Below are 23,871 nucleotides of genomic sequence, written 5' to 3'. Positions count from 1 at the left end.
CGCCGCACGGATGGGGGCCAGTTTTGGGTCCCTGGGGGCCTTTTTTGTTACAGGGCCGTTTTTGCAGCATAGCTGCAAAATCGGCCCTGTAACAAAATCGGCCGAAAACCGGCCCTGGCAAAGAGCTTGGCGGCACCCCCAACCCCCCGTGGGGGAGTGGGGGCCGGCCGAGCACTATGCCAGGGCCGGTTTTGGTTCCCAGTCCAACCCTGGCAAAGGGTAACTTTTTCGATTCGTACCAGCAACCATGGTCTAGTCATCGTGTACTTCATAGACTGAATAAACAGAGAAGTACCTGTCTAGTTTATAATATTGTTGGAAATGGCCCTTTTTGCAGGGTTAGCCCCAAACCTTTTGCTTTTTCCTCCTATTTTTCCCTGACCTGTCCGTGTTGGTTTTAGGACTCTGGGCACTTTACCACTGCTAATCAGTGCTAACGTCCATATGCTCTCTGTGTAAAGTATGTTATGGATTGATGTTTTCACGATTGGATATTTGATTTGCATGTCAGTCCCTAGTAAAGTGCACTACGGGTGCCGGGGCTTGCGAATCAAATGCTACTCGTGGGCCTGCAGCACGAATTGTGCTACCCACGCACGTAGCATGCAAAAAGGTATCTCAGACCTGCCATCACAGAGTGTGCGCGGAGTTGTGACTGCCATGTTGACGCGGCCTGTGCCCACACTGGCCCATCACGGAACCTTCCCTTTTCTTACATGTCAGGCACCCCTAAGGTAGGCCCAAGGTACCCCTGTGGGCAGGGTGCAGTGTATGTGAAAGGTAGGTCATGCCCTGGTGTGTGTGGCATGTCCTAACAGTGAATTACAGCCAAATTCGTTTTTCACTATTGCAAGGCTACCAGTTCCCCATAGGACAGAATGGGAGTTTTTTTATAACATCTTATAAACATAACTGGCCCAGGGAATTCGGTAAGAAAATAAAATGTAGTATGCCTGAACTTAGGAATCTAAAGATGCATCTTTTAGGGAAGGTGATTTTTACATTCTGCGTTTGAAAATACCACTTTTATAAAGTGGGTATTTTCTTGCTCAGTCATCCCGTGTGCCTCTGCTGGAATGTGGATTGCTGTCTGGGTTTGGATGACAGAAGGCTGGGGGGCCGGAGGGGCTCCAGATAGTCTAGGTAGGACAGGAAAGGGCTGAACAGACCTGGGCTACGATGGGGGAAGGGGGAGGAGATTTCCTTGCACCTCAAAGGGCCTGGTCTGCCTCTGACAAATGCCGTCTCCACCTCCTGCCAGGAATTCACGCCAGAGAAGGCCCAACTGGTTCTGGCCGTGCACAGACACCATCTGCCTGAAAGATCAAAGGATTTTGGGACATAAATACTGGGTCCCAGACCCCTGAACTTTAGAACTCATCTTGATCAAGAAGCCTGCAAGAAGAAGATCCGAAGAAGCTGCAAAAAGGAACGACTGCTTTGCTGGGTGCTTTGCTGGGCGCTTTGCTGGGCTGACCTGCAGTGGCTGCTTCTGTTTTGGGCAGTGGAAGGCCTGACTGGGCTTTCTGCAACACAATTTGTGAGTCTCTCCAAGGGCTTGAGGTAGAGCTTGCCCCCTGTTCACGAAGTCTCAGGAACAACAAAGACTTCAAGCTCTTCTGCCAGCAGCACTGGGGACTGTGTGTTTTGTGCTGCAAACAGAGGAAAAGCAACTTGATGACGTCTACGACGCTGCTGCCGACTCCGTGACCTGAAGGCACCAAAGAGGGCACCGCAACCTTGGTCTCTACGACGATGCCTGTTGATGCCGCCACCGAGCCGCTGCTTGCCCCACGACCTGTGGACACCACACTCCGCACCGCCTTGCTTCATGCCGAAGCTTTGGCACCGCAGAGGGCACCGCTGCAACGCAACCCTGGTCTCACCGACGACGCCTGTTGACGCCGCCACCGAGCCGCTGCTTGCACCGTGACCTGTGGGTACCGCATTCCGCTTCACGAGGACCCTTTGTCCTGCCTGATGCCGCCACTTCCCACCAAAATTGACGCCGCTGCTTGCACCGTGGTTCGAGGGCACCACTCGTAAGTCACACGACACACAGCCCTCATTCCGCACCGCAGGCTTGGCCTGCCGGCGCCATCAACTCCAGTTCTTCAGCCTACGACAGCGCTTCAGCAACGACGCCGCCGCTGCTGGCAGCGTGACCTGCTAGCACCGTGACGAGCACCGCCTTCATCTCGCACTGAGACCCTGGTCTCACTGACAACACCTTCTGACACTGCCACCGAGCCGCTGCTCGCACCGCGACCAGGGGGAACCGCACGCCGCACCGCTGCCCTTCGCACCCGACGCCTGTTGGCACCAGCGCTCCTGATCCCATCAAAAAGGAGCTCGACCTGCAACACGAGTGACTTCAAGTGCCCCATCGCCCTGCATCTCTGAAAGGTACTGTTTTGCGGGTCTTCCCAACACCGTAGCAGTCCCGCGACCCCGCGAGCAGCCAGAACTGTTGGAATTTTGTTGTTCACGACGCCGTGGTAGCCCGGACGGAGCTATCCACCCAAGGAACTCTTTTTAGTCAGCGTATTTTTGGAACTGTGAAATTTTTAGTATAGTATTGTGGATTTTTAAAAATCGTTTTTGGTCTTGTCTTAATTATATAAAAATATTGGATATTTTTCTAAACTGGTGTGGTGTCCTTTTGTAGTGCGTACACTGTATTACTGGTGGTTATGTGCAAATGCTTTACACACTGCCTCTAAGATAAGCATGGCTGCTCGTGCCAAGCTACCAAGGGGGTGAGCAGGGGTTATTTTAGAAGTGTAACTCCCTTATCCTGACTAAAGTGGTGGTTTTTACCTGGCTTTGGCCCACGCCCTAGCCTACCAAAAAACCCATTTCTAACAAATATCTTTACCATGCCTGAAAGGGTCTATTAAAGCATAAAGTTCTTATGAAAGAATTCACAGGGTAAAGAGGAGTTATTTACCCTTAACAATTTCTCCGATGTGGAATATCTCCAGGTCGGGGATCTCCCTGTTACTTAGTAATCTTGATACTGTATGTTTTAAATAGATGATTAATGTACTTATGTTATGCTTTCTTTTAACATCGAATCCATACTGAGGACTCACCTGTGGCAGAACATGGAATATTGGTAGCGGACTACTCCTGGTCAGTTGCAGGTTGACCTGCTCAATGCAGCTATGCTGGAATAATAAATTCTCTTATTTCATCTACATTGCAGGCTTTAGGGCGGTGCGACCAGTGCCACTGCACCGGGTGCTGACTTTGGGTGGGTGTGCCCTGTTTGCAGGTATATTATGGTTTTAAAAGCACCCGCTGCCCGGTCCTTGCCTCCAGCAATTTCGAGACAGCAATAAAAATGTCAAGATATCTCCAGTGATTAATGTTATTCATGGAGAGAGACCAGTGTTTTTTTTTAGTGGAAGTATTGACTCATCGTAAGGTAGTGCAGAATGTTAATTTGCCTGCTGCCAAAAACGTTTACCATGCAGATCACAAAGTACATATAATGTAAATAGGTCAGTGTGTTACTGCTTTCGTCAGAGAGATCCTTTTGTTACTCACAATTTATAAGTTAACATCCTAATATAGAACCGTGACCTATTAACTGTCATCAAGACCTGCATGCAAACTGAAAGCTATAGATTAGAGCGTTATGATTTTTTCCCAGTGTTTCATTATCCTACAGTTGCAAAATGGCTTCTTTGGGTAGAAATCAGTTCTTGTTATTAAAGAGAACCCCCAACCGTAGTGTTACGTTTTAAATTCTGAGTTTGTGCTTCTCCGGACCCAGCACTCTTAAACTATACTGCCTACCAGTATGGATGACAAATAACTCCTACACCTTGTAGGCTTCTGTCTTTTGTAACATTTCCTATACACTGATTTGATTGATTGTCTCTGTGTAATGTGTTCATGATGTAAAGTGCTCCCGGCACCCTACATTGGTATGAGTGGCGCTTTAAAATTAATTTAATGCATCTGAGAGAGAAAGTGGTTATGGAGACTTGAAGGGCACTGTCGAAGGGTGGTAGTGAGGAAATTCATGGCTGAGGTGGTCATTGAGGGTCCAACAAACATTGTGGCACCAGACACCACCAGCGCTAAAGCCGACCCTGCTTGTATGTAAATTGTTTTACCACATCCCCTTTAATGGTTGGTGAGCAGAGAGAAATACACTCCCAGCTTAAACAGGAAAGAAGGCATTTTTGTAAACTTCTGACATTTGCTCAGTGCCGGCTCCTCCGCCAAGGTGGAACAGCGTCGCCTTACTGCTCAATAGGGAAACTAAAATAATAATAACCTATCGTTATTATCATTTTAGTTTTCTATTAGAGTCAGTGGCTTTCAGGGCGTGTGGGGCTGGGCATAGCAGAGAGAAGAGTGGTTTGCACTCTTTAAGTGCGCAAGACTGCTTGGCCGGCCCTCTCGGGCCGCCCAATCAGTCATGCGCACTTTGCATGTTCCTTACTAGGCTGCATTACACAGCCTGGTGAGGAACATGCAAAGCTTCATAGTCCCCGTTTGAGCACCGAGCCATGGTGCTCAGACAAATCACAACGCTGCGTTGCAGCGTGTTGATTGGCTCAAGTGAGCCTGGGAGCTTCCTGCTGTTGACCAGAGCCAGGAAAAAGAGGACAGAGGAGAGACACGGCCGGCCGTAGCAAGGTAAGTGGCTTTTTTTCTTGCAAGTGCCAAATCAACATGTTGCAATGACTGAGAGGTAGTTGGTACTTGACAATAGAACTGGGCACATGTAGATAGGAGGAGTAATTTACTGATGGAAACACACAAGGAAACGCTCATAGATAGTGTTGGATTAGTCTCGATATTTTTGTTGAAAGTGAAGCATGTTCATTCTAGGGGTGTGGTGTGGGGGTCAATCAAGATGTCAGTATTTCACTAAGCAGGAATGGCAGATACCTTATATTTCCTGAGCTTCCCTCAATAGTTTTGCCTCCAGAACCTGCAGCCTGATAAGGGTTTTACCCAAAGAGAATAGTTGCAGGTTCCCCTATTAAATGGGCTGAGCAGTTGCTGCAAGGATGAGGGCGGCAGGCCCACACTGTCCCCTCCAGTGGTTTCCGGTGTTCTACACCGGTACTTAATTGTCAGCAAAGGTGCTTGTGACAGTCTGCCACCAGGTGACACTGTCTGGCGTATTTAGAGAGGACCACAACAACAGTTAATTATTAACTCAATATACACTAAAATGACTATTACCTTGCTGCGGAAGCCATTTTTATAGCTGTGGGGGCCTGGAATAGTGTGAATTGTTACACTTGTAGGAGTGTGATGGTTAGTAGTTGTGTTGACACTGTCTTTGGCAACACAGGCAGGGGCAATGTGTGGTGCAAGCTGCAGTGGCTCCTGACAAGAGCCTTTTTTTTTTTTTTTTTTTTACAGATGAAGTACTGGTCCCCTTCAGCATAGATCAGACTCCGTGTGACACGCTAGTCCCTTGTCTCCACACTCAGACTGCTGCAGTTCACTCACGTCTTTGTTGAGACTCTGTTGATCAGAAACCCTGCTGGAGGCATTATAACGTCGCGCATGGGTTCTTACGGCCAGGAATCAAATGTCTGACCACGGAATCCCACACTCAATAAACAAATATACAAGAAGAAGTTCCAAAGCATGCCATACTACTCTTTAGGGGCATATATTCACCAGGCGTATTTTACAACCATTATTTCCCATACATAGCAACACATGCTCTCATGTGGTGCAACTGTGGACTAATAAATGATGACACCTACCTTTATCTGTGAGTACTACCATGTCTGCATCCTATGACCTAATATTGTTAATGGAATGAAGGTTTTTTATATGGGTCATTACAGATTCTCCCCCCATATATTTAAGAGCCGCCAATAGAAAACTCCAATTATGGTTCAGATTCACTTTCCATTGAAAATGATTTTTTGCTAGGCTACTAACTTTGGTGAAGTGTGACGAGTCTACCGTACTTTAGCCTTTGTTTAGCATTTGAGGCTAAGTTTCGGCAAGCCAAGTTTAGAGCAGATTCTTCCAATGGAGAGAGAGATATGAGGGGTAAGGCGAAGTGGTTGTCATCTTACACCCATAGAAAAGTGTGCTTTCTGCGACAGCAAAAATCTTTTATTTAGAGTTCTGAGTGATCTTAAAATTCTTCTGTGGATGAAAGTTTAAATACTGAGAAGACTTCCTGAGCTGAATATCATCAATTTTATGGAGGAAACGAATGCAGCAGATTGTATTACGTTTTTAATGTTTCCTTCAGATATTGGAAGATTTTCACGTTTTCAAACTCCACATTAGGGTCTGAATTTCTACCAACTGTAGTTCTGGTGGGTGTTGGGACAGGATAAAAACCCTTGTACCTCCAAAACATTTTTTACATATGAATATTATCATGGAACCATTTTGTGATCAGAGTTCAGGACATGCATGTCATTGCTTATTTCACTGTGATCTATGTAATCTACTCTATGATGGCATCAATTTAATTTGAAAGGTCTTTGATGTCGTTTGAGATGTTATCTATTATGTCATGTCTGAGGTCATAAACAGTGTATGGCAGGAGCCACCGTTATGGTGTATGTATATTACCACTGGCAAATTCTAGGGGATATTGTTTTTTTTATTGTGGGGGACGGTAGAACCCCTTCTCAAGCCTCAATCCTTGTCAGAGTGAACGACAAAATGCATTACATTAACTTGTGCTTAACCCTCTGTTAGCTTGGCACAAAAGCAGTCAGGCTTAACTTGCAGCCAATGTGTTACTTATTTTTGCAGTACTCAAACGGTCATAAAGTGAAAACACAGCACAAGAAAACTCCCACACCAATTTAGAAAAATAGAGAAAATCCTAATAAACAAAATGACACTATAATGAAGTAAATCCAATTAGAACAGGAGTTATGAATTTATAACGTTTTTAGTGAAAAATAGCACCTAAAAGATCAAAGTGCCAATCGGTGACACATACTCGGGTGAGACCGGGGAAAAGGTATAAGTTATGGCCGACCCCAATGGAGCGCAGTCTGGATACATGAAGTTGATTCGACCCGTTCTTAGCTTACCTTCGGACTTAGAAGAAATTTTGAAGAAAAAATGTCTGAGAAAGTAAAGTTCAGCAGGGCAAGGCAGCCTGCGTTGTCCTAGGAGGAATGTCGTTGTTGGGAAGTCACTGGACGAAGTCACTGTGAAGATTTCTACATTCAGTCTTGCTCACTTTTTTTTGAAAGATGAAAATCTTCAGCAAGACAAAGCCCTAGACTACAGATAACAAGGGCTCCACTGAGCCGCCTTTCCCTTCTGAGCCAGTGTAATCAAGCTATCCTGGCTGAAGTGGGGTGAAACCCCGAAACCGGTCCTAGGATGCTTGTTTCCGGTCCAGGGAGGACCTGGCTTGGCAGACCGGGCTGGACTGTTCCCATGAGGCACAGGGTCAAGACTGATTTGCATATGGCCAGGTCTAAACTGGGGTGGCATGGTGAGAAAAAGAATGATGGATTTAACCCAGATCTCTTGACTGGGGGTGAATATTTTGATTTGTTCTGCATTCCGTCCAATAATTGTGTGTCTTTTGCTTTCTCGCCCTAAGTGCGCCAGGTATGCCCAGACGTGGGTCCTGGGCTCACTGTGCCACTGGAATCAAGCTATCCTGGCTGAAGAGGGGTGAAACCCCAAAATCGGTCCTAGGATGCTTATTTCCGGTCCAGGGAGGACCTGGCTTGGCAGACCGGGCTGGACTGTTCCCATGAGGCACAGGGTCAAGACTGATTTGCATATGGCCAGGTCTAAACTGGGGTGGCCTGGTGAGCAAAAGAATGATGGATTTAACCCAGATCTCTTGACTGGGGGTGAATGTGTTGATTTGTTCTGCATTCCGTTCATTAATTGTCTGTCTTTTGGTAAGGAGAAGAATGTAGCAGGAGCTGCTGTGAAGTCAGGCTGCAGGTATGTCTCCTTCAGGAAGTGCCGGCATCTTCATTATCCACCCGCAGATTTTGTGCCATGTGCCACTCCAACAGGGGCGACATCCAAATGCAGGCCAGCAAGCATCACACACAAGCCACTGATCCACACTCATTCAGCATTTAGACAAGAGAGTGGAATGCAAGGTGATCCTAAGTCTATCTCTGTGGATGGAGCATCTCCTGCTGAAAGCATCTTCTGATTCAGGGGTTTTAAGAGAGATTTACAGGAATTTCAAGAGCTCAGGTGACATTTTTCTAAAGAACCAACTATTCCACTTTGTGAGGATTCCCCACTTATTCCGTTTATTATGCACTATATGTGACAATCCAGCTCTAGTGACTAGAAAGCAGAAGCAAGGCAAATCTTTGTCTTTGGAAGTCCAAAGTGGCCACACTTCACTGCCCAAACATCTGCCTTGGTCACATGGGTCACATTTTTAGTGTCACAGAAAGCCCGACGCTTGAAACGTATACTTTCGCCATCACTGTAAAAATAAGGGCTTCCAATGGTAGGTAATGGATCTATAGGTTTAACTGTATTGTTTATAAAGCAGTCATCCCAATCAATTACTGCAAAGTCAACTATGGTTCTCCCATTCATTGAGCTTGACAAGAGGAGGCTTTAGAAAATTCATAATTAGGGCTACCACCTCTGCACAGACAGTACAGGCTAATGTTGAACCTGTCGTAGAACAACAAAAAGCAAAATCCTAACACCTCTGTGGTCGAGGTGCCACACTGCAATACATTCCTTTCACTCTGCTTAAGAAAGGCACTTACTATACTGCCACCCATGTCAGTCTTCAGCCAGCCAGGGTGCAGCGACATGCAGAGGATGCCCTCCGGTTTCAGATCTGCAGCAAGGCACCGTGTCACCATGTTCAGTGCAGTCTATGGAAGAAAAAAGGTGGGGAGAGTGAGCATACTAGGCACTGGTAACAAACCGCCCGAACCCCACTCCTCCACTCTGAGCCCCGCTACTCACTCCACTAGAAGGGCAATCCCGCTACTCACTACACGTGATGGGCAGTTCCTGCTACTCACTCCACTAGATGGGCAGTTCCTGCTACTCCACTAAAAGGGCAGTTCCCGCCACTCACTCCACTAGAAGGGCAGTCCCCACCACTCACTCCACTAGAAGGGCAGTTCCCACCACTCACTCCACTTGAAGGACAGTCCCGCTACTCACTCCACTAGAAGGGCAGTTCCCACTACTCACTCCACTAGAAGGGCAGTTCCCACTACTCACTCCACTAGATGGGCAGTTCCCGCTACTCATTTCACTAGATGGGCAGTTCTTGCTACTCACTCCACTAGATGGGCAGCTCCCACTACTCACTCCACTATATGGGCAGCTCCTGCTACTCACTCCACTAGATCAGCCGTTTCCGCTATTAACTCCACTAAATGGGCAGTTCACGCTACTCACTCCACTAGATGGGCAGTTCAAACTACTCACTCCACTAGATGGGCAGTTCCAACTGTGTTCATCAATACCATTAATCTTAACTAGAAAGAGCTTGCAATTCATATCACAAAGTAGCCATATTTAACCTGCATATAGTTGGATGGGTAAGTAAATGCAGTAAGAAATAGGTCTAGTATAACCAAAGCACAACATACTGTAATCAAAGGATTTTTTTTGTGATTTGTTTGACTGGCCCAAATTTTAATGGTTAACAAAATGTGGCAATTTGTTGCATGGCTGTGCCGGCAGCTGCGCTTTCCATTTCGCATATTTTGCCAGTTCACTATTTCAAAGGAGAGCTGGACATGGTATTGTTATGATAAAGTGTAAGTCATACTTGTTTGCACCATATTTACAAATCATACACATTTTAAATTTAAGGTGGTTTTGACATTTACATTTGGTTTAGCGAAAATGGCATTGAATAATATACAAGATAACGACGACAATGTTTTTTCATCAACTTTAGTTTTCTAAACTTTATACAATACTTTAATGTAATGACAATAAAAACATGATCTAGGGGCATATGTATCAACATCTCCATTTGCGATTCTCAAATAGCGATTTTTAAAGAATCGCTATTTGAGAATTGCAAAACGGGATGTATTTAAAAAAAAAATCGCAAAACTTTTGCGATTTCTTAAAATTCCTTAATTGCGATTAGCAAATTGCGAAATCGCAATTAAGGAATACCTTCCCATTCATTTATATGGGCCAGGAGACCCATAGGAATGAATGGGAAGTAATTCTCAAATTGCGATTCGCAATTTGCTAATCGCAATTTGAGAATAATTTCAAAGGTGCAAGGGTGTCATGATGACACCCTGATGCACCCCTGAAATGAGCATGTGTGTGCATATGGCACACATACATGCCCTAAGGGCATGTATGTGCGCCACGTGGCACTTTGTAAAATTCCAAAAAGTGCATTTTTAACAGAAGTCGCAAATTACCACCAACTAGAAGTTGGTGGTAATTTGCGATTTCTTAAGGATAATTCACAATGCTTTGGTGCGTGTTACATATCATTTAAGAAATCGCAATTTGCGATTTCTTAAATGCTTACGCAAAATTAAGAAATCGCTAAATTAGCGATTCCTTAAATTTGCGATGAGAATTTGCCTCATACATCCCGTTTTGCGAATTTTTAATTGCAAACGCTGTTTTTTGCGAATCGCAGCGTTTGCGATTAAAAATTCGGTTGATACATATGCCCCCTAGTTCTTCAAGTATAGTTGATTTGGGAAAAGTCTAAAGTCGATTAGTGTGTGATTGAAGAGTTCATGATGCCAGTTCTTTAAACGTTAATTAATTGTATGTATTGAAGTCTTAAATTAGTTTCTGGATTGTTGTGTTTATCTTATATTTATCATCAATTTTAATAAATTAATTTATGCAATATTTGCATGCCATAGTGAAGCTGAGTTGAGAAACACTTTGGCATGAGTTATGATATGTCCACTCATTACTAAAGACTGATTTCACAATTTCTGAAGATATATCTAAATACTGATTTTATTAGATATTCTTTATTAAATCAACCAAGAACGATATTGAACTTTGAGTACATCCTGCAGGTGTTCTGTTGATTTCTGTTTTATCAGCATGGGGGTCTGTGGTGGTGGCACATTAGAGAGCAGCTCTGTGTAGGTCCATATGAATGAAAGTATTGTATTGCAATGTATTGCAGCTGCATCGTATGTAGCAGTATCTATTTCGGATGAGGAACGGAAGCACATCAATTTAAGGGTAGCACACTGAACCATGGAGGAGTGCTTGGTTGAAAGTGCTGAACTGCTGTGTGATCTATGTGGGTAGTATTTTTGTGTCATGTGCGGCTGACCATAATGGTGTGCTTATCCCAGATTAACACTGCAACTAAGCATTTAGTGGAGGGAAGAGAGTTGAGGGATAGAGCGCATGTGCTTTACATTAATCTATTTTTGTGCTCGGTTGAAACTGTCTTATTGAGTCTACCCAGGAACACTGGATACAGGCAGCCAGGGCAGATGTTACATGTAATCACACGAGGAATAACAGGTGAACAACACACATGCATGTACTGCATGCAGGCAGCAGGATAAAATGCTCTGCACTGGGGCAGTCATGCCCGATACTCTAATATGTAGTCAGATTAACACATATGGAAGAGGGAAGGAGGGGCGGGTTCAGGCACTGGCCCAGCTTTGGGTGTTAGGTTACTTAGTTTTTCCTAAAATAGGAAATGTTTAGAAGAGAAAAGGTGTAAACACTGATAGCAGGCCCTTGAACTGCCATCGTCCTCCATCACGGGAATGCCAGTCTGTTTTCTATGTCCATGTCAGCATGAAGACAGTAGTGTACACCGAATAGAGAGGGGCACAGCAGAGTGACAAAATAATCTTGAAAGTGTCTGCATTCCTCACCAAAAAGTAGGTCTACATTTTATTTTCACCCAGCTCTGTTAATTAAAGTAATGGCCTGGCGGCAAAGCTTCTTGATGAAGAATCTTTATCTAGTGATGACAGTAGATCAAATGTTAAGGCTGTTCTATCTCTAACAGCGTGTAACCACCTGCTCCCCCCAATCTGGCGTGATCTACACTGTGTGCCTGTGAGCTTCTGCTTCAATCTGGCTATACAGCTTTTTCGAGCCTTGAAACACGGTATCTGCTACACATGCCTAGTCATGGCACAAGAGGGCAGCCAGAGTGACTCTCATCATACGGCTGGGGTTGGGTTTAGGTGATCAGGGTTGCTGAGGGACACAGTGGGCTAGAGATCACCTCATGATCGGGCATGCCATTTGTAAATACATGCACTAAACAATCAGTCACACTTTTGGAAAAAAGACACCTAATAGAATGTCATTTTTTTAATTACATTTTATCTAGAGAATTTCTCCCATAACATTTTTATATGCAATTATTATAGTCCAGCGTGAGCTCTCTTATCATAGCAGAAAAGATTTCCAGGGACTCCATACATTTACCTCCTTTAACATTGCTCACCAATGAAGAAGACAGAACTTAAAGTCCCTTATATCTTGGCACTCAGATCGTACTTTCTCATGTCAGAGTGTGATGAGGAGCAATTTTTCAGTTGTACAAGTACATAATTCACAGCAACCTGCTCTCCATCGGACAGGCTTACAAATACAGCTGGAACGGCTTTTATTTTAAAGGATATCTACACAGAGGTGTAACGTTATTATATATGCATCACTGCATGTGTTTTGCATGGAAGAAGGAAGGGCCTGGGGCTGTGTGTGCCCCACTTTCACCTCTGACACTCCCTCCCTTGTCTCCAGCTCATCCCAACTTTCAAAGGACTCTAATTTGCTCCGTCAATTAAGAACAAAGACAACGGTCGAGACCAGGTAGAGTGAGGCACAGAGACAGGGAGCAGGCATTACATGGCACTAAACCTTAGAGCTGGGCTTAAAAAATGTGATCACAGCACGTGATAATAGCATTCAACACATTTAATCATGAGATTCTTTTAAAGAGATGTCATGTTATCAGTGTCATTGGCGCTGCAATCACATTCTATGGGAGCATTCACCAGAAACTACAGTACCATCTTTCCGCTGTGCCTCCTCATCAGAAAGCTTATTCAGGGTGCAACCTAAATGAGTCTTCTGGTTAAGAAGATTTTATTTGTTTGGAGTATCCTGTCTAAGCTATATAGATCCTACCCAACTTCTCTTTACTACTCTTCTCTACTGCAAAACTTAAATTACCTGCAAACCTACTGCTTGGCACAAGTCAACCTCCTGCTCCAGATGGTCCAGAACAAAGAAAGGGCAACCTGTGTATTGCTAAAGAGGGTTTGGATTGCTGCAAATATGGCACATATGGTTTGGTTATCAGTATCAAATTTCCAATCTTCGCTCTGGCTCACACGATTGGGAGCGGTCTGATGTGCCAAAGAAGACATATGTGCAGTCAGAAGCTAGTACCCTTTTTTGGCTCCACAGCAGCACAGGAACGAGTTATTGCATGTTTTTAAAAAAAATGAAAAGCTTGTGATAGTGGGGGTCCTTTCGAGCCTTCAGTGAGTTGTCCAGTTTTAACATCTACCATTCCATATGAGCCGTTCTCAAATTACAGGGCTTTTCACAGGGCATCAAAGATACACCTGTTGAAAGATTGCTTCAATCATATGGCCCAGGATTGGCAGCTCTAAATGGCATTATCTGGTGCACAGTACCTTTTCTCATCTTTTGTGTCTTGTACCTAGGCACCATAAGCTAAGCCCTAGAGCCTAATGGCTACAGTTGTGCCTGCTACAAAGGACACATTATAAAGACATGACTAAGGGGACAGAGCTCGCCTCTGTTCAAGTTGGCTTCCCGGTGATCCACTCTGCCAAAAACAGGGAAACACTGCGATCACTGTGGCAGGCTTTGGGACAGGCACCAACCTTAAAACCAGGTTGTTTCGCTGCAGTCCAGGAGGGTCCTGATGCCATTGGTGGCTGCGATCAGGACGGTCTCTGTGCTGTGGTTGGCTCGAAATCCAGATTGGGAGGGGTCCAACACGTTGATGTGTTCCAGGTGTTCGGTGAGCTGCTGGTTGATTGCCTTCACAAGAACCTTCGCTGGAAAGGGGAACAGGGAGATGGGTCGATAGTTCTTTGGTTCTTCTAGGTCAGAGAATGTTTTCTTCAGAAGTGGCCTCACTTTCGCATGTTTCCAGTCCTCAGGGAACAGGCCGAGTTGATGGAGGTGTACAGGACCCTCATGAGTCAATCGTCTTGTTTCTGAGGTTGAATACATGGTGGGGACAGGGGTCTGTGGGTGCTCCTGAGTGCACAGAGTTCATGATGGAGATTGTGGTTTGAGTTGTGAAAGGGTCAAAATGGGTGAGCTGGTGTTCAGGATTAGTGTTCATGTGTGTGAGCAGGCTAATGCTGTCGGCTGAGGGGGGTTCGGGTTCAAAGGTTTCCTATAGATTTGGCTAGCTTGGTGGGGGCAATTGCGGTGGTGCATTCTGTGATCCACTAGGAGAAGTTCTTTGCTGCCTGGGTTGAATGTTGCGTCTAGGGGGAGGGAGTAGAAAGCGTTGTTCCACTGGTCTTCTGATATCTTTTCCCTGTTTCTGCGTGTGGAGCTGTGGGGCATGGAGCCGGTGTTGGTAGGTCCTGAGATGGTAAAGTGGATGCTGTAGTGGGCAGTCCTGATGAGCTGTGAGATGTGGTTGTACTTGATTCTGTTACTGGCTGTAAAAATGGGGTAGAGTGTGTATCTTGCAATGTGGGTGGGGTCGGTGACAAGTTGCATGAGGTCGATGCTGCTCAAGCTTTCCAGGAGGTCGGTTGTGTTGGTGGTGAAGCGGCAGTGCTGACAGGAGAATGATTCTCTGGTTGTGCGTGGAGATGGGCGGCAGCAGTGGTTGTTATCAATTCGCCCGGGATCCAGGGCTTGAAGGTGTGCAGCAGTGTAGCTGTGCGGGGTGGGAGAGCCAGGGTTCTTAGCGTCCGGCGTAGTCGAGGCATGGATGAGCACTGACGGGCTTGCCTTTGGCGCGTGCATGCTGCGGCCTCCATATGTAGTCCTGGGAGGTGGAAGGGCCTCTTAGGAGGTGGGAGGCGGGAGGGAAAGGAGCGGGAAATAACAGCGGGAGCAGTGTCAAACAAAAACACTGAAAACCTTGCAGAACAGAGCTGACAGTTACAGAAAAAAAATCACACTACAAATGGAAAAAACAGAAAAGTTGCATCTTAAAATAAAGACTTTTAGTCAGAGTCAAGTAACCTGCCAGTGATACCGTAGCAGCGGAGGAGCAGGCAATCTGACCAGGAGGCCAGGAGCTGCTCACTGGAGCCGCACTGTGACCTCTATCTGAGACCTGGGAGGTTGAAATGTATTTCAGGAGGTGGGAAGCGGGAGGGAAAGGTGCAGGAAGAAATGGCAGAGCGCCAACAAAAACAAACCAATGAAGACAGTGCAGAACAGAGCTGGCAGAGGGAAATCACACTACAAATGGGGAAAACAGAAAAGTTGCACCATAAAATAAAGACTTTTAGTCAGAGTCAAGTAGCTAGCTAGCTATACAGTAGCAGTGGGGAGAGCAGGCGCGTTGACCAGGAGGTCAGCAGCTGCTCCAGACCTCTGTGTGTGACAGACAAAGGCGTTGGGCCAGACGAGCAGACTAAGACAGTGGGAGTGCAGGGGAAGAGTGGGGGGACAGAAGACATCAGTTACAGGGGACACAAAGAATGGTGAAGGTAGTAGCGGTAATAGAGAAAGTAACGGAAAGGCAGAGTGGAAAAGAGGTGAACAAGAAAAAGAGCAAGGAATTGAAAGTAAATTAATTGCCAATCATAGAGATTACGAAACCCTTGGGCAGGAACCTTACAGTGGCGGCTTGCAGAGTGAGCGCTGCGAGGCGGTGGAGGGCGCAGGGTGGGGGGTAGTGGAGTTGGACATACGACTGCAAGGAGTAAAGTAAGTAAATAAATAAATAAAACTATTTACCTTGTGCTCGCTGCATCGCCAACTCGCCGGTGCAGCAAGGTGAATAGTTTTATTTATTTACGTACTTTACTCCTGGATGTTGTATGACTGACTCCACTACTCCCCTACCCTGCCCCTACCCCGCCCCGCAGCACTCCCTCTGTGAGCTGCCACTGGAACCTCATGATATCTACAAATGAAAAAATATGCAATGGGGAGTACATAAAGGTTTTTAAGTTGCTGCAGGAAGTCAGGGCAAAAGAGGGGTCCAAGGAAGAGGAGTATGAGTTAGCCAGAAGGCCGAAGGTACCAGTCACAACTGAGAATTAGACATCAGTGTTTTTAATATTTGCGAGTACTGTCAGAAAATCCCATAAAGGTGTGTGGCATGTTTAAGAATATTGGCGTGATACGAAGGTCACACGTTACCTTTGAGGGGTATGCATGGGTGAGCAAGATGAGGAGTTCAGGGCTCGCCTGGCGGCAGATGCAGAAGGCAAATGGGGGAGCTTTATAAATATTTGTGCTCCATAACATGGGTCAGGTGATGCCGGCTCCCACAGTGTTTACAGCTAGCGGGCGGATTGCTCATTGTATTTCAGTACATTCAAGGGTGTCGCACCAAAAGGGGGGTGAAATCAGTTGGTAGGAGTACAGTTGGTCAGTCAGGGGCATGTTGGGGTTTTAAAGAGTCTCTTGTCAAAGGAAGTATTGACAATTTTGGCATGACACCCACATTAGGGAGGGATCCCAGGGGGCCAAGGCAGCAACCACCCGCCAGGGGAGGGTGTGGGGCTGTAGGACCTACAGGAAACTGCTCTTATGCTGGTTTAACGGCAGAGGTTAGCATACTAGCTACAGAATTATGACAAACCAGAGGGGATGCGGATTTGTTGAGAGAGGGATTTGATTAGTGATTTCCACTGGGAAATAAGTGGAGAAGTGTGGCTCAATGATTAGAGCGGCAGACCCTGATGCAGAGGTCTGGCCCGGACCAGGGTTCAATTCCCGCCTCGGCAGGTCTTGGGCTCAATTTCCCCGGACCCGATAATTCTCGCTTCGGTGCCTATTCTAATCATGGGTCTCACTCTGCAACTCTGGGCAATAGCTCGCTTAATCTCCACAACGGCCTCAAAAGTGCTAGGATGCCTGGCTTTCACCTTTGGGGTGCCCAGGAGTGGGCACTTCACAGGGAAAGGCCAGGAAGGGTTCCACAGTGGTATGTGCACAGCGCCTGAGAGACCCTTTTGGGGGGGTGCGGAGCGCTATATAAATGCACTACATTTACATTTACCACAAGAGAGACAGTGGGCGGAAAAAATTAAATCTGCAAAAGGACAGCCACAGGTGGTGAGGGTTAAGCTTTAGAAAGAGATATGGGAGGGTAGGATGACAGGCCCTTATGAGGAGTGGCCATTAGACACTTTGTTAGTGTCCCCGATAAGAGTAGTCCCAAAAAAAGAGAAGGGCCACTTCTGGCAGATACAACAGTTATCGTAGCCAGAGGGCGAATCATTGAAAAATTACATAGTGGATGAATTGTCATCTGTGTCCTAAATATTGGTTGATGTGGGAATTGAACTGGTGAATTCAGTAGGGAATGGAGCACAGATGGCGAAGAGCGACAGTAAGTAGTCTTTCCGCCTGCCTCCAGCACACACACCCTTGATATTGAGCACCTGTGCATACAATTTGAAGGGCAGTGATGTGAGGCTAAAGCACTGCCCATGGGCTGCTCTATCTAATGTGCCTTGTTCAAGCGATTCAGCACCGTTCTACAGTCCCTATTCATGTTTGTGACACTGGACAGTAACGCTTTATTTGGAGATCTTTTTTGTGGGGCCCTTAGGCTTTATAAACTGTCAGCAGATTCTGATTGGGGATGTGGGGGTGCCCCTGGCAGATGAAAAAACAGAGGGCCCTGACACAGTGATGATGTTATTGAGGAAAGAGATTGACAGTGAGGATGGAAGCGAGGTTATAAGAAGACAAGAGAATGGCAAAGATCGCTCTTATTGACACCATGCTGGCCAAGAAAAAGGTACAGGTGAGAGTGGTGTAGGCACTGATGGGGCATTTGAATATCGCCTGATGGGGCCTGAACATGCTGTACAACGGCTTGAGATTGTTAGCAGGGGTGAAGGAAGACTTGAGGATGTAGCTAGCATGTTTGGAACAGTTTGACTTTGGGGGACAGGACAGATTGGAATATGCAGGTATTTTCTGATGCAGCTGGCGGTGCTGCTTTTGGCCTCTACTGGAAAGGGCATTGGTGTGTGGAGCAATGGCCCCAGACATGGGAGAATAGAGAGAGGAGCATCGCTTTCTGTGGTGGCTCTGTGGAGGTATCAATTTACTAATAAGATAGTTTTTTAAAAATTTGGACAGCATGACAGTGGTACTCGTGGTAAATAGGCAGTGAGGCAGAGACATGCAGGTACTCAGCTTTTTTTAAGTCTTCGTATTGGGCTGCCTGAAGCGCAAAATTATCTTCAGAGTGCAGCATGTCCTGGGGATTGACAATAATATAGAAGATGCTCTGTCCAATTCGCAGTGGCGAAGGTTCCATATGCTTGTTTTGGATACGGATGGAGACAAGACACCAATGCCTCAGTAGCCATGGCAGAAAGGCGTCAGAGGATTCTGCAACTGGTATTAGGATTACTGGCGCATTCCACAAGACGAACATAAGTGCAGGCAGGAAAACAAATATAAGGATTGCTCCTGCATGCAGGCAGTTGCATGTTTGCACCTTCCTGGGCATGGGATCACTGCCAGCCCCCACAGTTCCCAGCATTGCACACTGGGTGCCCTGAGTAGGCTCCATGTCACTCAGCATGAAGAGGCCTGGCCCAAGGGATTGGAGGCCCCGGAGCTGAAATCAGTACGGGGAGAGGGGGCCGCGCGGCCTCCCTTACCCCATTTGGTTCGGCATTTTCAGCAAAACTGTCGACTGTTCTTGGAAAAAATGAGGTTCAATTTTGGCCCTGATGCTCATTTCTAAACCCGGGCGTAGTGCTCTGCTCTGCCCAGGGAGTGTACGTAGCGCTGCCTGCTTCGCGGTTTACGAAGTAGGCGTAGCAGGCAGCGCTACGCACACACCAGTGCGAAGCAGAGCTGCCCGCCACCCGCCCGCCCTCATTTTAAAATAATTTAAAGAATATTAAACTAAGTAAAATGCCTTACCTGTGGTGCACCGTCCCGGGGCTCCCTCTTCCTCGTTGACAACAACTTCTTCTCACAAATGCGCATGCGCGGACGCCCGCGCATGCGCATTTGTGAGAAGAAGTTGCCGTCAACGAGGAAGAGGGAGCCCCGGGACGCCGCACCGCAGGTAAGACATTTTCTCTTATTTTTAAAATAGTTTAGCTTATTTTAAAATGTCGGCGGGCGGGAGGTGGGCAGTGCGTAGTGGGGCTACGCGGAGCGCGCGAGTGTGCGTAGATTGGCCACACTACGCGATGCTCCACGTAGCCCCACTACTCCCAAGGTTACTCATTTCAAAGAAATGAAACCTTAATGGGAAGCACTTACAAATATAAACATAGCAGGTGCCCCAGTTGAAGCTCCTCTTCAGTAAAGAATAAACGATAATAACTTCTTGGGCTTTGAAAAGGCAAAGTAAGTGTTTCCTCTCATACGCCACATTGAAAAACAATATGAAATCCTTAATGGAGGTGAATGCATCATTGATCTATTGGAGCGGAATCTGATCTATAGTGACTGTGATGAGTGGTTTCTTTGCTCTCATCAGGAGAAGAGAGTCATGGTTCTCCTTTTTAAATACTCTAAGTATGCAAATGCCCAAAATCCATAGCACCACTCACACACTCACTCACAAACACACAAAGATACTCACACATCCACTCACAGACCCACACAGGCACTGACAGACCCACTCACAACCCATACAGTCACTCACACACCCACTGACATACCCATATAGCCACTCCGACACCCATTCACAGACCCATACAGCCACTCACAAAACCGGTTACACACCAACACAGCTAATCATGCACTCACTCACAGACCCATGCAGCAACTCACAAACCCACTCAATGACCCATACAGCTACTAACACACCCACTCAGACCCATACAGCCACTCACAGACCCATACCACTCACATAACCATTTACCGACCCATGCAGCCACTCACACACCCACTCACACACCCAAAAAACAATTCACACACCCACTCACAGATCTTTACAGCCACTCACATCCACTCACCGACTTATACAACCACTCACACATTCACTCTCATAGGTTACAGTTAGGAAATATAATTTTAAAAAACCTTGGAAATTCACTAGGAAAACCACATTTTACAGGAACATTACAGTTAGATATACCATTAAAAATCGATAGAAAATCAATCAAAAAAACGTTATAGTTAGGAATTAGAATTAAAAAAACCCACGTTACAGGGAGGTTATAGTTAGATCATCCCTCAGCACCACCCTGTTCAACATCTACATGACCCCCCCTCGCAGACATCGTCAGATCCCATGGACTCAACATAATCTCCTAAACAGACAACACTCAACTGATTCTCTCACTCTCCGGGGACCCCGCCAACGCTAGAACCAACTTTTGCAAAGCCATGTCCAACATAGCCAAATGGATGAGAGACAACTGCCTCCAACTCAACTCCGACAAAACTGAAATACTGATCTTCGGGAAGAACACCTTTGCATGGGACCACTGCAGAACTCTGGCCCACACCGACCGACCACTCACACAACCTTGACAGCTAGCTGACCATGAAATGACAAGTTAATACAGTCACCTCCTCCTGCTTTCACACACGTCGCATGCTCCACAGAATATTCAGATGGATCCCAACCAACACCAGAAAGACCGTCACCCAGGCCCTCATTATTAGCTGCCTTGACTATGGCAGCACCCTCTATGCCGGCATCTCCACCCAGCTCATCAGAAGACTCCAGGCCATGCAAAACACTGCAGCCAGACTTATCCTGGAGCTCTCCAAACAAACCCACATCACCCCCACCTGAGACCTCCACTGGCTCCCCATCCAGTAAAAATGCTAGTTCAAGATCCTCACACAACCCTAAAAGCTCCCCATGACTTAGGACCTGCCTACCTCAACCATCGACTGAACTTCCAACAACCCTTAGACACCTGCATTCCTCTTCACTCACCCTCACACACAACCCACACATCCGTCGCAACGGTGGCCGCTCCTTTTCCTACATCGCTGCCAAGACCTAGAACCACCTTCCTCTCCAGCTCCGTACAGCTGCCCTATTGATGGCAGACTTCAGAAAGAGACTCAAGACCTGGCTCACCGATGGTGACACAGCACTCAGACACCCCTAGGGGTGACAGTGTTGCACTTTGCAAATCCTGTTTGTTTGACCTAAAGAGGGGCATGAGGAAGTGAGAAAATATGTAATCATGGTAATACTCCCACCACCTTCTTTTAAAAATGGGGCCATGCACTGGGACAGAACTCTGAGAAATGTGACTATCCGTAAAATCAGGGACATCTGGTCACCTTGTAAACCCCACGTCACTGAAATGCTGTATGCAGCCTTCAAGTAGGCTAAGGAGGATTGGGTCACTAGTTCTATGATCAATAATGACGTAATGTCCTAAATTCCAAAAGCTGGCAAGAATCAGTTCAAATGTTCTATTTACAGGCCATTCTCCTTAATAAATGTAGATATGAAAACCTTGGCTAAGGTTCTTGTCAATAGATTGGGGAAAATCATCCAATCCATCATTCACAATTCCCAAGTCTGGTTCATACCGAGGTAGTCCTCCAGGAACCATTTAAAGAACCTTGGCTCATCTTTGTGTAAATGGAAACACCAACCCAACACCAAAATAACCCTTGAAGGCTGTGGCATGCGTTGAGTGGAAATATCTCTTTCAGATCATGGAGAGGTTCGGCAATAGACAATTGTTCATTTTGAAGATCAATTGGCTTTACAACTTGTCCTTTGCCCAAATTAACTGTGCCAGGGATTTCTAGCATGACCTGTACATATCCTCAGGGGAATCACGGAAGCCAGCATCCATCCTGTTCCATCTTCAAACAGATGGAAAATCAACACACACACCAACCTGTTTAACCAGCTCTTCGGGCCCAGCCAGATTGTCCTAAAGGCGAGTCCTGTCAAGTGTCTTTGTTGGGTCATGAAGAAACGCTGCCATCTTTCACCATGTACATGTTTCTTAAGTTGCCTTCCCTTTCACACAATAACCTTTTACACACATTTGCGTGCGTGCGTGCGTGACAATGCTGGATTTGCATCTCTGAAAATGCTTCGCGAACAGATCTCACTTTGTGAGGCCATTATCACGACTCCTTGAACACCGTGTACAAGGCCTCGACACACATTGTGCAAATGTCATTCTGTTTTTCATCCACAAGGCGACCCGGCTTTATATAGAACATAACAATGCTGGCATGCCTAAGAACTCACAAGGATGTATTTTTATTATAAACAAGCATGTCTGGGTTTAGGTAGAGGAGTGCTTTACTGTCATTGGCGAGGTCTCTACATGCTGAAGCACCAGCCCAGCAGCTTGCTGATATCTCTGCGAAAGGTGTCCAGCTCATGACCACGACGGGGACTTGCTTTCTTTCCCTCCAGGTAACAAGGATTGGATCATCCAGTACGGGGGTTCTTGGCACAACACACACACCCTAGATATTTAGGTTAGGGGACACATGGTGGGAGTGCACCAGATTTCTATAATGTGTTATATGCCTGCATAAATACATTGTCTTACACGAAGGTGGAACTTTTTATTCTGTTCACAGTCCTAGTACTTCTAATAACTTTCATTTGCTTCCATCTATTGATAATTGTGGCACATATATTTTATTCAAGAATCACGTTGGTTCAATAATCATTGAATACGTCCCACTGCATATGCCTTGTACATTTCTCTGAGAAGAAGAGAGCATCAGTGACTGGGGGTCCCAGATTTGTTACCACAATTCCTGGGGGATCAGGGTTGTCATGTTCAGTAGTTGCCAGAACCATTTTCTACCCCACTAGGTCTAGGGGGACATATGGAGGCACTGTGAGCTAGCTGGCCTATAGGACAACATATCCCAAGGGGGTACATAGAATCAGTCTGGCACCATCCCAATGGTTATGCTGTCCAAAAACACACAGTTCCTACCAGAGGGTGGAAATCACATGACAGTCCGACCCTGTAAATCATACCATAATAAGACACTTGATTGCAGCTTTGGAGCACCGTGATGCCTATGCATATGCCAAGAAAATATATTTACCTTTGCGATTCTATATGGGTAAACCGTAAGGAATATTTCTCCCTCATGCACTAGCTGCATGGAGCCAGAGATGGATGACACGTTAATGATCGCTGCCCGGTGCCAGCCCATACCATCGTGTTGCTGAGCTGCCCTCCTCAGAAGTGGGAGAAATGCCTGTAAAAAAAGGAAACATAATGTTTTTGGCGTGGACGCGTGATATAAACAACAGGAGTCACTCATAAACCTATTGAGGACCTGGGTATAACTTGTAACGAGAAAACGGCTAACAGTGTACCCACCCAATCGCATTACAGCGCTACCCATCAAGCGCAAATATGTGTCTTGTGTCGGGCACTTGAAAAGAGTAGAGTGTACAAGGATTCTAGAAAGCCAAATGGGGGACTAAAGTAACAAGCATTGGCATAGCCAATAGGTCTCGTCTTTGGGACCTTATAAGTGTTTAGTCAGAGATATTGGCAATGGTTTTAAGGTATGTTGTAGAGCAATGTAGCTGCTCTGTTCAGTACTGTAAAGTTTGTGGGCAAGTTGTGCTTAGTGTAGTGACCTAAGGGCAGTGGCATGGTGTGGAAGTAGTGGTGAGTTGTGATATGATGTGTGTTGGTGGGATGTATGTGTGTAGTGTGTTTTGCTGGTGTGTATGTTGGTGGTATATGTCCTGGTGGGCTGGGGCAGCTGACTCCTACTGACATCACGTTCTACTTACGAGCCAACAATGGACCTATA

At 46.1% G+C, this 23,871-nt stretch overlaps 1 protein-coding gene across 1 annotated transcript in view; it reads right to left on the bottom strand.

The window, feature by feature from the left end:
- LOC146868260 (uncharacterized) overlaps positions 1 to 23,871 on the bottom strand; it is a 136,736-nt gene that overhangs the window by 872 nt on the left and 111,993 nt on the right. Inside the window, exons 4-5 of the mRNA XM_085609586.1 lie at positions 23,146 to 23,301; positions 8,733 to 8,843 (exon numbers count right to left, since the gene is read on the bottom strand). Coding sequence (XP_085465712.1) covers positions 8,733 to 8,843; positions 23,146 to 23,301 — 267 coding nt within the window. The remainder of the gene's footprint in view (positions 1 to 8,732; positions 8,844 to 23,145; positions 23,302 to 23,871) is intronic.

This window comes from Triturus cristatus, chromosome 1_2 (genome assembly GCF_964204655.1).
Source record: "Triturus cristatus chromosome 1_2, aTriCri1.1, whole genome shotgun sequence".
Classification (NCBI taxonomy): Eukaryota; Metazoa; Chordata; class Amphibia; order Caudata; family Salamandridae; genus Triturus; species Triturus cristatus.
The sequence above is the reverse complement of the archived record's forward strand: the minus strand, read 5'-3'. Positions and strand labels throughout refer to the sequence as shown.